The sequence below is a fragment of the Parasteatoda tepidariorum genome, chromosome 4 (assembly GCF_043381705.1).
Source record: "Parasteatoda tepidariorum isolate YZ-2023 chromosome 4, CAS_Ptep_4.0, whole genome shotgun sequence".
Taxonomy (NCBI): Eukaryota; Metazoa; Arthropoda; class Arachnida; order Araneae; family Theridiidae; genus Parasteatoda; species Parasteatoda tepidariorum.
Genome location: NC_092207.1, coordinates 101,858,353 through 101,873,447, shown reverse-complemented (window position 1 = coordinate 101,873,447; position 15,095 = coordinate 101,858,353). Strand labels below are relative to the sequence as shown.

At 27.9% G+C, this 15,095-nt stretch overlaps 1 protein-coding gene across 4 annotated transcripts in view; it reads right to left on the bottom strand.

The window, feature by feature from the left end:
* The window catches only part of LOC107438823 (Leucyl-tRNA synthetase, mitochondrial), a 39,691-nt gene that overhangs the window by 5,805 nt on the left and 18,791 nt on the right, over window positions 1-15,095 (bottom strand). For 3 of the 4 annotated variants that reach the window (XM_043046585.2, XM_043046584.2, XM_043046593.2), the window contains 8 exons: window positions 14,263-14,378; window positions 13,296-13,462; window positions 11,516-11,689; window positions 10,159-10,250; window positions 7,731-7,821; window positions 7,029-7,189; window positions 3,223-3,300; window positions 1,189-1,341 (listed from right to left, as the gene is read on the bottom strand). In XM_043046585.2, coding sequence (XP_042902519.1) covers window positions 1,189-1,341; window positions 3,223-3,300; window positions 7,029-7,189; window positions 7,731-7,821; window positions 10,159-10,250; window positions 11,516-11,689; window positions 13,296-13,462; window positions 14,263-14,378 — 1,032 coding nt within the window. Of the gene's footprint in view, window positions 1-1,184; window positions 1,342-3,222; window positions 3,301-7,028; window positions 7,190-7,730; window positions 7,822-10,158; window positions 10,251-11,515; window positions 11,690-13,295; window positions 13,463-14,262; window positions 14,379-15,095 lie in introns of all 4 variants that reach the window. The other variant, XM_043046588.2, reaches the window with a different exon arrangement.

The following is a 15,095-nucleotide window of genomic DNA, read 5'->3' as shown; positions in this document are numbered from 1 at the left end:
GAATGAGCCTGTTGAACAAGAACAAACCGATGAGGACATTATCAACATTGTAGTAAACCCTCAGCCTACTCAAAATATTGAAGAAAGTGACTCAGATGCATGGAAGAAAAGGAAAAAATCAGCTGGGCAGAAGCTGCAGAATCACTAAATAAGTTTATCTCATTTGCTGAGGCTAGTACTAGCTACAGTGCTTCAGAAATTATTGATTTCCATATCATTAGAAATAAATTTTATACTAAACGTCAAGAAAACAAAAAGACATTCGTGACTTTTTTAAATCTAAGTGAAATATGTTTCACAGTACGTGTACATACATAATATGAATTGTAAAATAAACCTTGTTTTATGTATTTGCATACTGTATTTGTAGTTTAATTACTAACCTAATTGTTCTTATAATTACCGCCCGATAGACCGGACTTTTCGGTAGACCTGCACCGAGCCGGTCCCGAACGTTCCGGATTATCGGACTTCTACTGTATCATTTTACTAGAGCAATATTCTTGAAAAAATATTGGACTTGTTGCCTCAAAGTCAGAATAATTTATTTTTTCTAACATTTTGGGTATTTTTATTCAATTCCCTAATTTTTCCAGGCTGATGAAATTCTCAGACTTTTCCATGTTCTGTGGCCACTTTTTATAAATAATGGCATCTTCAGCACAATGCAATAATCGGAACAAATTCATTAAAGGATTTAAGAAAGAAGAGTCAACCGAAAAATTCCAGAACTTGCATATAGAAGGAAATAAAAAAATAAAAACGGGTCACATATAAGAAAAATAAATAAAACAGAAAAAATTAGATAACATTTTAAAAAGAATTTATTATAGTCAAAGAATTCGGCCAATAAAACCATTTTAGTGCTATAGAGAACACTAGTAACAAGTTTCTCTTTGATTTTGAATGATTATGGAACAGATGTATGGAACATGAATTTCCGTACTTTAGCAACCACACTAATATTTCAAGCTAAGAGAGAAAATTTCATATGGATTTCATGACTATTCACTCTCTTATCAAATTTGGGATTCCGTTTTTTAACAAAAGCTTATTTCCCATATCATTTTAATCTCTTTAGTTAGATTACCGAACAGATTCCTTTGAGTTATCTCAGTTTAAATAAAAACACCCAGTATAATAAGAAAAACATATTATAAAACATAGAGACTAAGTTTGCTTACTTACTAAGTCATAAGAATAATTAGAATTTGTAACTGCGCCACAATATGCACTCCATAATTCAGAAGAAAAATGAGGTGCTAATGGTGCTAACATTATAATAAGATCTCCTAAGCATCTTCCAAATTCATGAGACTGCGCTAAGACTTTAGGGATTCGCTGAAAATTTTAAAGACATAAATATTTTAACAATAACATAACACTAGAGCGATGAAAAGAGATAAAATTTATGCCTTAGAAAGTTCAAACTTCAGCAACATATGTAAAAATATATTAAAAAATTCTTTTCCAGACCATAAGATGCAAGACTAAAAACTTATAAAAAATAATTGTTTTTTAGTTTTTCAAAAACAATGTCAATATTTTAAAATTATTTCATGTAAAAAGTTAATGTCTAAAAATTATTTATTTTAAACTGGTTTCTTAAAAAAGTTAAATTCCTCTCATTATAGTAAATCAATTATTTTTCTAACAAAAAAGGACGCAATTAAATTAAAACTGTCTAATATCCTTAATGCCAAATATATATGGTTACTGGTTTTGGTTTTATTTGATACAGTTTTCAAGTAGCAAGGCTGCAGACATTTGATATTTTTTAAACCTCACATAGGACCACGGAGGCTCAGGGGATAAAGTGTTCGCCAACCAATGAGGTGCCCCAGGTTCAAATCCAAGCATTGATTGGTCGATAAGAATTCTGCTCCCGCCTTGCACAGACCACAGTGATAAAAAGATCATGGGTAAGAATCCCCTTGCGTGCTGGGTTAACCTTGGCAGTTTCCTCTCCATGTAACTCAAATGCGGGTCAGTTCTATCAAAAAGTCTTCCATTAAAGTCAGTTTCTTCCAATGCTCGACCCAGCCAGGTTGGTAGGGCACTGGGCCTATGTCCAAGTGGTCGTGGGTTCGATCCCTGCCAGATGAAGAATCCCCGTGTAGTAAATGGTGACTGATGCATGTTAAATCTGTCAAGTCACAAAGTCCTCCATTTTCATATAACAAATCAAACCTCCGGGGGTACTGACCCAGGAGTTCCCTTGTCCTCTGGATTGGTTCAAAATTACAAGGCTACAGAGTTGAACATCAGTAGTCGTAAACCTGAAATTGGGTCGGCTGATCAAACACGGTTATAAAAGAATATAAAATGCTTGATCCAGGAGTTCCCTTGTCTTCTGGATTGGGTACAAAATTACAAGGCTACTTTATTGTCGTAAATTTAGAACTGGGTTACCTTTTCAACACCAATTATAGAATAAAGATAAAATCCCTAAGTAGATACTAAAGTAAATATGTGTTATAAACGTGGTCAAGATTGTCATTAAAAGAAATTATTTGTCGTAGACTGATTGTTAATGACTAAGTATATTGATTAGCAGGTAATGATGAATAATTCACATGAGTAGAAAATGTTGTTTCAAATTAAATAACATTTCCTATAATAAGCAAAATTGGCATCTTTTATTTTATTATGCTACGGTTTTACTCAAAATTATATTATCTGAATTTTAAATTGTGATAGTCTTTATCACATTCAGAATTTTTAGAAGAAAAAAAAAAGAGTTGGAAATTTTAAATGGTTGGTCAGGTGAAGGGGAAGCATACATGACCTGTTAGTTTATAATTTTTCTAAAGAATGCTGTGGAAGAATTCCCATTGGATAGAGGAACACTATTTGGCATTTTATCTAAAATAAGGCCAATCTAATGAAAAAGAATTGCCCTGTTTGAACAAATTTGGTGAAAGATAAAACTAAAAGAATGTTAAAAATTTATATCAAATCTGTTAATGAACATGAATTTTTATGCTAATATTATTAACAGTGATAATAGAAAGATAGTCTACTCATAGAATTTGACTTTTGTTTTTCTGTAACTACATTTAATAATAAATCAATTGTTCCTTTTTATTGAGAAAAGGTTTATAGAATAAAATATAAATTAAAGAATTATGAAATTCAATTCTTTAAGAAATAAATTAATAATAAGTAAAATAATAATAATACATTATAAACCTCAATTTGTTGCAATCTAAATGTACTTACTCTTAATTCACCAGTCAAACCTTGTAGTTTAGCAATAGCTACACTAAGTTGTCTGGTATTAATGAAATTGTGGGTAATCTAAAAAAAAATATTTGCTTTTTAGCAGAGTAATAAAAAAAATATTAACTTCAATAAAAAAATTTTTAAAAAACAAGAGGGTGAAATAAATAAAGTTTTGTTAAAGAGCAAAAGTAAAATACTTTAAAAAAAATAAAACAGTTAACAAAATACATATATTTTTTTAACAATTTATTTAAAAAATATATTTTGCATATAAAAATTAAAGTTCCATTTTACATACTATATAAAATAATAAATTTATAATGAATTTATTTTGTGATTTATAAGAAAATATTGAATTTATAAACATACAAAGGATAACACTTGTTTTAATAACCTCTATTCAAAAATAGGTATTGAGATGCAGAATCTTAAATAAGAATCACAAGAAAACTAAATTTTTCTTCTTGGCAACCCAATGACTTGAATTTTTAGTAAGCAAACTTTTACAGCACGCAAGAGATTTAGTTCACATATAGCATTACCCATAAAAATCTTAAGCTAGATAATTTTATTAATATATTAAATATCATCGAGTAAATACTTTAATATGTATTATAAAAAATTTTAAATTTTTGTAAGTTATTTATCTAAATTATCTTTCTATACAATATATAAATAAATTCTAAAGTACACAGAGAACGTTTTTCTAAATACCATAAGAAANTAATAAGTAATACCAACACCTCCTAGAAGAAGTCATTGTGGCTTACTCAGCCTAATTTTGACATTTTTTTGGGTCGCGACATGAACATATTTCTCAAATTTGGGTCGCGGCTTAAAAAGGTTAAGAACCACTGCAGTAGAGAACCAATTAACCGGGATGCTCGGGACCATCGCTATCCCGGATGTCTGAATTCCCCGGTTTTCTGGATCGGCCAAAAGTGCCGTTAATCGATGTTTTATCAAACCGAAATTACAAGGAAAAAGTTAAACATATTTAAAAATAGGGAAAAAACGAAAAGATCTTCTAAATTAAAAGAAATGGTAGAAAAATAACATTTAAAAGGATAAAAACATTTGCAAATTTAGACAAGAAAAACAAGTTTAAAAAATACGTAATTTGCATATTTATTTTTTGATAATAATTAAAGTCTCCAAATTAACTAATATAAAACAAAATCAATAATTAAAAAACGCAATATATTTCATACCTAATTATATTGGGGGGGGGATGAAAAGAAAACTTATTAATCTAAATAAAAACAACACTTGAAAATTATGGAACGGAAACGATATTTAAAAAAGGCACTAACATAAGTATTAAAACCTGGAGGATACAGGATATTATAAGATAAACGGAATTAAAATAAAAAATAAAAAACTTAATGATAAAATTTATGATCAAAAATAATTAATTTATTGAGTAGGAAATTTACGTTAAAAGGAGAGGAAAAAAAAAAGGCAGTGGAATCAGAAAAACAGAATCAAAATTTAAAAAAAAAAAAAACTACAATCTTTATAAAATAATCGCCTGCTTTTATTAGCAAATGATTATATGCTTAAATTAATAAACAATCTTCTCCTTTTATTTTATTTATTTTTTTATTAAAATACTATTTTTAATGAAAGCAGATGTGATTACACATCAAGAAAAACTTGCTAATGATATCCCATTTCTAAGAAATCAGAATTTATTCAACAAAAAAATATTGTTTTGTTAATTGATGTCAAATAGATGAATATAACTGGTGATTAAATAATGCATTATCTGAAATAATAAAACAATTCACCATAATATATAACAAAACTGAGTAACTGAAGTGGATGATTTAAAATAAATCTCACATTTCAGCCAGATGTTTCAAGTTCCTTAACTCAAACATTCATTGCTATGCCTGTGCAATACATTTTCCCCACCCCCTCGTAAATCAAAGAGAAAACGAAATCAGCTTGCCACTCCTTTAAGTTTGATTGATGGCAGCTTATCAGAAAAAGAAAATAAACACAGGAGAAAATAAAACATTTGTCCCTTCCCTTCCCCCTCTAGATCTAATGATCTTCAAGGTCAGGGGAAGAATTGAAGTTCCTCTGGACAAGTGAGGAGAAGAATTCCCCCCTTTCCCTCTACTCAACTTTAAGGATGAGTCAAATTTCTGCTTTTTTTTATAATCCTTATAGTACTTTAAAATAGCGGGAAAACCAAGCAAAATTCTTCCCAGTTTTCTGGTTTCCCGTTTATCTGGATACCGGATAAATGGTTCTCTACTGTATTATAAAAATTTTTAAATTTTTGTAAGTTATTTATCTAAATTATCTTTCTATACAATATATAAATAAATTCTAAAGTACACAGAGAACGTTTTTCTAAATACCATAAGAAAGGTTTAAATTGAAAATTTAATTATCAAATATGCATATTTAAATTTACTCTGTGTGTTTTATATAATTAAAATATTTCTCAACATTTTTTACAACCAAATTTCTTATTATGTCTATTAAGTTTAATCATTACAAAATGTACACAAAATCATAAAATGTAAAGATTGCTAAAAAACAAATTAAACTTGTAAAATTATTGAATTATTTAATAACACAGTGGGCCCTTGAGATACGAGTGCCCTGACATACGAGTTATTTGATATACGAAGAATGGCCATGCAAGCCCTTCTCATCCTCGACAATGCTCCTGCTCACCCACCAAACCTCGAACATGACATCCTCAAAGAATTCAAGTTTATAAAGGTTCTCTATCTACCACCTAACACCACTGCCATCCTGCAACCCATGGATCAGCAGGTAATTTCTAATTTGAAAAAGCTGTACACTAAGCACCTGCTCCGGCCCTGCTTTGAGGTGACAGAGAACATAAACCTCACTCTTCGAGAGTACTGGAAGGACCACTTTAACATCGTGATATGCCTCAGAATTATTGATCAGGCCTGGTTGAGTGTTACAACAAGAACCTTGACTTCTCCATGGAAGAAGCTGTGGCCTGAGTGAGTCTGTAGCCGAAAATTGTGCTGTCGCCTGAGTCTGTAGCTTCGAAGGATTTGAACCCGAAGTGCCAGTGGAGGAGGAGATTGTGTCTCTGGGAAAATCTATGGACCTGGTAATGGGTGAGAGAGACGTGAACGAGCTCGCCAAGGAGCACTCTCAGGAACTGACGACCGAAGAATTACAAGAGTTACAGTCGCATCAGCATTCGGGGGTTCTGCAAGAAATTGCTTTTGAGGAAGAGCCAGAGGTGGAGGAGGTTATCTCTACAAGTGAGATAAAAGAGTTCTTGGGAATGTGGGAGCGAATCTAGAAAAAGTTGCAACTGGTCCTACATCCGAGCTATTTAATAACACTTGCCTAACTCCTTTCTGCAGCATTCTGAAAAGGAGGAAGAAACAAACCTCCTTGGACAGTTTTTTTTAATCCGGCTATAAAAGCAAAGACCAGAGAAAAGCAGTGACTAAAATTAAGCATACAGTAGCATTTAAGTTGTGTGTAAGTTGCATTTGAATGACCAAAATGTACACTTTATAAAACCAGTTTTTTGCTTTACATTCTCTTTTATTATGTTTTTATATAATATTTGTCATTTATAAATAAATTTTTCTTATTCAAAAACATGTAACAAAAATAATTTGGGGTAAAATCTTTGGAGCTGGAACGGATTAATGGCATTTCAATGGGAAAAATTGCTTTGAGATACGAGCAAAATTACGGAACAAATTAAACTTGTATCTCGAGGTATCCCTGTATTTAAAATTAGATTCTATAAATAAAATGCAATGTAGCTAAATAATATGACTTACACCTTTTACATAAAAATTTCTAGCATCACAAAGCTGATCTTCATATTTTTTAATTTCTTCTTCAGGTAATGACCTTGAAAGGTTAGATTGTTTTTGTTGCTCTAAAAAGTCTGCAACAGTCAACCACAGCCGCCATTGCCAATTTTGGATGCCTGGAAATACTATAAACAGACATATTTTTAAATGATGCAAAAAAATTGTTGCACTCGAAATATTAATAAATATTTAATCCATTCATTATTTGAAAAATAATCAAAGCATTTTAAACAAAATATTCCTGTTTGTTGGGCATGAAGAAATGAAAACAAAAAGATTTTATAGAAATAACTTTAAAAAAACTATAGTAGGAGGGATAATATTTCATATGTTAAAAAATAAATAAGAAAAGTATGAAAAAAGAATTATTATTTAAAAATTTATTACAGTATTCAACTTTTAACAATTTTTAACAATTATAATCTACTTAAAAAAATCATAAAAAAATTATTTAAAAATTATCAAATTATAATCAATTTAATTATAATTTATTTAATTATTAAAATATACTTAATTAAATTATTTAATTATAACTAATAAAATTATTGAATAATAAATTCACAATTAAAAAAAATTTCTGGATACATATTAAATTTGAAAAGAAAATTTTTGAAAGTTATTTAACAACAAAATTAAAAATATAAAAAAATTTTTTTTAAAACTTACAGTCTTCATTCCATTTCCTAGGTGACTGTGGTGCAACACTTCCTAATATAAATAACCTTGCTGTATCTATACCATGCTCATCAATAACTTTCTGTTTAAGGAAAGGAAATGTAAACATTAACATAATTATCAGATACCATAATTAAAATGTAAAGGTCTCAAATAATTATTCCGAAAGAAATTTTTTTTAAAAATGAATAGCAGTATAACAATTTCCAAGTCAACAGCTAGTATAATTTAAAATATTACATAAAACACATTTGCTCACCAGACATTATCAACTTTAAATAATGCCATATGTGTTAAGTTTAACTAACTAAAAACTAAATCCTCAGTTAAGATATTGTTAATGTAGAAAGTTAAACTTGACTACACAAGTTTAATTTAAAATAAAAAGGCAAATTTAATAAAAGCCAACAGAATATAAAATTTGGCAGATTAAATGGTGAGTTGATTAATTAAGAAAAATCAATAAAATATAGAATATATTCAGTAACGAACTATATAAAAACAAAAGATAAAATTAGAAGCTCTAATCTCATGAATGATTATTTTATTAGAAATTTTTTAGCATAAAAATCTATTTTTTGTACAAGTTAACCTTTTTTTGCTTCAAAAAGGTGTATTTGAGGTATAACCTGGTTCTTAATTAGAAAAAGTAATATTTTTATTACACACTTACAAAGACAAATATGCATAAAATTTTCTTTAGTCAAATAAAAAAAGCTTCTTAGATATTACAAAATTTTTCTTCTTCTAAAATATGGTTAATTTTTCTTTCATTTACTAAGAAAACAAAGAAAAAGAATGTCGGTAAACGAGAACTCAAGGACATGGTGAAAGCTTGCAATGAAAGAGCATTGTTAGTAATATAGTCATGTTAATAATTAAGGATAAAAGTGTAAAAGAATTTGTACAATATTCCCCCTCGATAAACAAAAAATACACATTTTATAAGAATTTGTAACAATAGACTATAAAACTCATATTTCATAATTAAATGCATGACTTCAAACCAAGTGAGATACTTTAACACTCATTAGAACTCATCACTCACTTTTAAACTCATTAGAACAATGCTATGTAAAACAAAAATAAATATCTAAGTCTTTCTTTCCTTATTTTTTAATTCTAAAAAACATGCTACATAAATAACTTTAAAAAAAAGTCCCATTTTTATAATGTCAGCAGTTAAAATATGAGCATGCATCGTGCGTCGATCAAAAGTCCAGCAGACTTATTCTCAATTCAACACCAATTTGACATCAAACAAATCATATGACTGTAAAATAAAATTTTGCCATTCGAAAGAAAGAATATAGTTTTAAAAAAAAAATAAGTAGAGATGAAAAAGAAATACTAAGGGCTTAGAAATGACAGGTTAAAAAAGCACTAATAAATGCTTTCTCGGAGGAATCTTCAGCACACAGAAAAAAGACATACATGTGCAAGATATAAAAAAAAAAAATTTAATGAACGAAATTTGTATTGAATGGTGGGGGGAGGGGTGGTTTAGAGTCATCATGATTATGATCTATGGCCATCAGTATTATAGAGTGACCAGATATATCATACAAAACACACATTACACAACATTTTAAAGCCTAATAAATTATCATTATCCAACAGTATAATTTATATCTATACATTTGTCTCATTTAATCCACAATTCCTGTGTCTAATTCAACAGCACTTGAGTCTCATGTACATGCATCATGTCTATAGGTGCCAATAATAAAAACGTAAATATACTACATACTAAAACAAACAGCTAACTTTTAATTAAAAACCTACAACTACAAAAAAAGTTCTTCATTTTTTTTCACCACACAAAATACATTTATGATAGTTTTTTTCTCTCGTCATAAGTTATTTTTGAAGTCCAATAGGTAGAATAAAAAAAAAATAGGGAGGCAACACTAGTTGTGTTAACATAAGCAACTTCACAACAATTTTAGATAGATTTAAATAGATTTGAGAAGCATTCATTAGATAGCAGTTGCCAAGTGTCAATTAGTGTATAACCGTTGGTAATTACCTTTATTTTGTTGTCAACTTAACATTCAATCAATAATGAAACTGCACTAGGATGTTAACAATTATTTACTTCTTGTCACAACTTTTCGAAAAAAAGAGGCAAATATAAAATAGATTGCTTTATTTATTTAAATCACATTTCTTTTCGCTTGTTCAATATTATAAGCTAAAATTTTAAAAAAAAATTCGTTGATATAAATTATTATATTAATTAAATGTCATACCATGCACAGTCATGAAGCTGCAAGCTTGTGAGGCCCTCCGAACTAGCTCCAAAAGTCAACATGTATATTTGCATTAATTTAAGTTACATTTATCCAACTAAGAAGAACTGACAACAAAGGACTAGAAAAAAATTAAGCTATGAATCTAAAAATATTAAATTACTAACTTGTGGATCAACTCCATTATATTTAGATTTGCTCATTTTCTCCCAGTCTTCAATAACAGGAGAGCCAGAGAATTTTTCCAATAGAGTGGGGCCTAACAAATTATGACAAAAATTATAATTGCAAAATATATTCATTCATAGATTGAAGAAGCATAAAAATTGTTTTTAAAGTTCAGTTTTACTAGATTTTTATTAGCCCAACTTTTTGCATATGAGAGTGGAATCTAGCAATTAAATATTTTACCACTTTCCAATTAACAAGAGCATTCATATTTCTACTGAATTTAAGCTCAGTACCTAAGTACCTGATTTTAATAGTTTACTAACTGCTTACACAAGAATTTATTGTTCATAAAAATTTTGACTAGCCTAGTTTTTTAAAATCTCAACTGAACTATGCCTGATATAAATAAAAGTTTTCAGACAGCTATAAGAAAATGTTTTGCTAAATCGAATTTTTTTAAATCAAAATTTTCAATATGTTGCTCCATTTCCTGATCACTATGGGCAGAATTTATGCCTAATTAAATTTGTCATTGATCTTAATTTCGGCTACCTCACAACTAGCTAGAAAGCTTGGTTTTTAACTGAAGTCTGATGAAAGTATAAATTACAATCGATTTCTAAATGTTATCGATTGTAATTTATACTTTCATCAGACTTCAGTTAAAATCGAAGCTTTCTAGCTAGTTGTGAGGTAGCCAAAATTAAGATCAATGACAAATTTAATTATTATTTTATTATTAATTTAGAACAAATTTAATTATTAATTTAGAACATTTCCCAGCACAAATGAAACTAACACACTTAAACAAAAAGGTTTTTAAAAAAATCACTAAAAGTTTAACGATTTTGCTTTATAAGTGAGCTAAAAAGAAGGAAAAATTTAGGGAGCATTTTAAATCTATCTTATATATTATACAAATATATTATCACAAAAATTTCTTCCAACTTTCAAAAGTAATTCACGCTAAGTTATTTGTTTTAAACGTCACGGAAATTGAATTATTTTCTCCTTTTTTGTTCATTTAAAAAACACATTTTTTAAATTTTTATTTTATTTTATTATTGAATAATAGCTATTAATAAAATAATGAATTTCTTGTTTTTTTCATTATAACTTGCTTAAATTTATAATGTTGTATTAGTTATCACTAGTTACTTAACTTTTCTATTGCATTTAATTTTCCTAAAATTAAAACATACTTTCTTTTTACTTACAATGAAAGAAATTATGACTTGAAGCAGACAAAAAAATCATAGAAAATTTCATTCCCTTAAGTATAATACTTTCAATACTATTCATCCAAACCAATCAGAAATTAAACATTTTTAAATAAAAATAAGCTAAGCTTACCAGAAAAGTCTACTTCATCTTTAGTTACGTATTTTCCAGAATCTTTTATGCGATAGCTTTTACCCATAACCATTCCTTGCATCAAAAGTTGTAGAAACGGCTCAGGATGACGTAATAACCCAACAGAATGGAGAAATCGACTCATAAATCTTGCATAAAACATATGCAAACCAGCTATAAAAAATAGTAACAAGTCTATCATATGAAAATTATAAGTACAAAATAATTGAAATATAATTTGCAAATAATTCATGCTATAGTTTAGTGAAACTCTCTGCATTCAAAGATAACGACATCTTTTTAAAATTTTGAAGAAAAAAAATTTTTTTCCCTATAAATTGTGATAAAAAAAATTTTAGCTCAATATTTAGCCTGTTCAAAAAAACAAAGTATTACAATGTTTGGCAATTTATAATTTTATTGGAGCCTTTTCTAAATTCCAAGACTGCCTTTTTATAATCTAAAACTTACTAAACTCTATAAGGAAAAAGTTTCATTTAACCATGCTCTATAGTAAAATTAATTGACACAGCAGTAGACACCACAGATTTACTTTTGCCTTGCAGACAAAAAGTAATAAATAGAAATATCTAATCATGGATTTTGCAGATAAATAGTAGAAGTTTTTTTTTTATGGTGTTAGTGATCAGTACAGAGGCTTTTGGAGTCATACCCAAGATTAAACTTTACTCTAATAGTAAAACTATACAGAATTTAAGTTGTCGAAAACAAATTGAAGTGACTGTTATCTTGATAACTTAGATGAAAGTCAAAAGATTCATTTGGAGATATTTTCTCACATCTACAGATTGCAAATTTATCATCTTTTATGAATTTTTTTCATTGTCTTTGTACATGAGAATTACATTAAATGTGTACTAGAATTAGTAAAATCTAAATATATATTAAAATGAGTACAAATAGGATTTTAATTATTTAATTTTTTGGTGTGATGTGTTTCTGTTGCAGACTATCTAAAACATTAAAAAAAAAAAATACACTTCTCCAAAGTTCATAAAATCAAATGTAAAAGAAAAAAAAATTATTTTCATCTCTCTTATGTTTCAAACAATTGAACTAAACTCTGAAACAAAGAGCCACCTTAAAAACAAAATCATTTAAAATACATATAAAATTTTGCGAAAGTTCAAAAATACATGCATTGTAAGATGGAACAAAATAAGTCATCGTGAATAATAAAACAAATGTAAACTTCAAATGAACACAATATAAATAATAAAAGTGTAATCAATACATTAATAGGAATTGTGACATAGTTATTTCTATCCGAAATGGTTATTAATTATTAAGTCTAGACTAATAAAAACTTCATAATGATTGTAATTATTTAATATCTTTCAGGAAAAACTCCTTTTTAGGAAGAAAAAAAAAACAGTATTCAATTTTAGCTCCTTGGCTTGAATACCTAAAAGTTAGAAAGTGAACTCTTTTTTGTACTTAGCATCTAAATGACAATAAATGTGTTAAAACATTGGCAAAAGAAGTAATGTCAAACCTTTTAGGCTGAAAAATAAAAAACTAAATATTAACTACATAGAAAATTTAAAAATGTTACACTTGCAAATAAAAAAAAAAGTTTTTGTTTTAGAAAAAAAATACTTGAAAATCAGTACTTTGATACAAGTTAAAATAAATCAAAATTAACTGAACAAAAACAAATTTATTCATAATTCAAACTAAGACAATTTTCTTACTAGTTTTTTAAAACAATAAAAATACATAACTTAATAATTTTTTTATTAGTTACATAGTATATTACCATGCTCTTTGCCTCCAATATACAAATCGACAGGCATGTTTTTATTAACTTTATCAACACTGAATGGTAGTGACTGATTCTCTACATCTAAATATCGTAAAAAATACCATGAACTATCAACAAATGTATCCATCGTATCTGTTTCTCTTTTAGCAGGACAACCACACCTAATAAAAAAAACATATTAACAGTTATATGTACAGTTATTAGCAATTTAATCTATTATAAATTTTCTAAAATCTCAACTAAATATAAGAAAAAATTTCTGAAAATTTTGATGCAGAAAAACTTATAAATATTGTTTAAAAATATCTGTTCTTAAAATAGTATTTTGTATAATTGCAAAAACTTTTATTAGAAAAGGGTCTTTCATAAAAATCATAAAAGTTGATCAATAGTTAACACTATTTATCTAATTAAGAACTCATATATGTTTGCTCATATGTGTGTGTTGATAAGTAAATTCACTTTATTAGTCACTGTTTTCAATAGAAAACTATTGCATAAATAAATACCAGAAATCCCACCAGATCAGAAAATTGTGGCTCCAGATATTTTTTAAACTTTAGCTAAATAAAAAATTATAAAAATATTTCTCCTTTAGGGCCTTAAACTACATTGTCATAGATCTCACATAAAAATTTTAAAGTAAAAAAGCGTAAAAGTCAGCAGCTGTGCAACTTGAAACTTCAACATTTTAAAGAAGGTTTGATTCAAATGAATGCTGAAGCGTCATTAACAATACTTATTGTTATTTATATATTTATTAACATTAATTGATAAGAAAGCCTCACTGAAATTTCACATAAAACTAATTTATATAGAAGTAATATGGTTATCTTTAAAATATGGCTTACAGGATAAAATGCATGTTACTGAATTCAAGCCATTCAAATTCAGAAAATAATCTGACTAACCGCGAACATTTTGTCAAAAAGAAATCTAATTATATCTTATAAAAACATACCTTGGGCACTTAATATTTGCCCAATCCTGGGCCGCTTTCAGAGAACTAGATTTTCCACTAAATTCTACAAGTTCTGGGAGCTGAACGGGTAAGTCTTGTTTATCAACAGGTACAACCTAAAAATATAATGGCAATGAGATAACAATTTTTAATTTTACAATGGCTATAATTTTAAAGAATATTCTACAGCTACTCTTTACATAAATCAGTAAAATATTAAATTATAAATGCAAATTGCAGAAGAAATTTTCAACAATTTCATAATTAGCAGAACTTTTATGAGCAGCACACTATATAATGATTATAATAATAATTAAATGAAAGAAGATAAAAAGATAAAAATTAATAGATTAATAAATAAATTAAAACAATAAAGGGAGCCAATAAAATAATATCATTAAAACAAAATGGTGAAAAAAATTATTAAATTTTGCTGTAATTCTTTATGTACACAGTCCAGAAAAGACAATCTCTGTGCAGTTACCTCCTCTATTTAAAGACCACTTTCATTAGACTTTATGTTGAAGATTACCTTTAAGAGAGACCATCAAAACCTCTCCCAGTGACTGTGCAGACCTCCGTACAAAATGCGGAAAAGTTAAAACAAGGAAACACGAAAAAATATTAACAAAACAAATAAGTAGATTAAAATGCATTAAAAATATTTGTGAGTGGATCTTATTAAGAGAACTCTTTTTGACTATCTCTGAAAGAAACTGACAACCTCATATTACAGTAGTCAGAGTGCACTAAAGACGATGCTATCAATGATTTAGTTTTAGAGTTAAAAGTTATTTTCGAAAAAAAAAGCATCTCACCTGAAAACCCCTAAG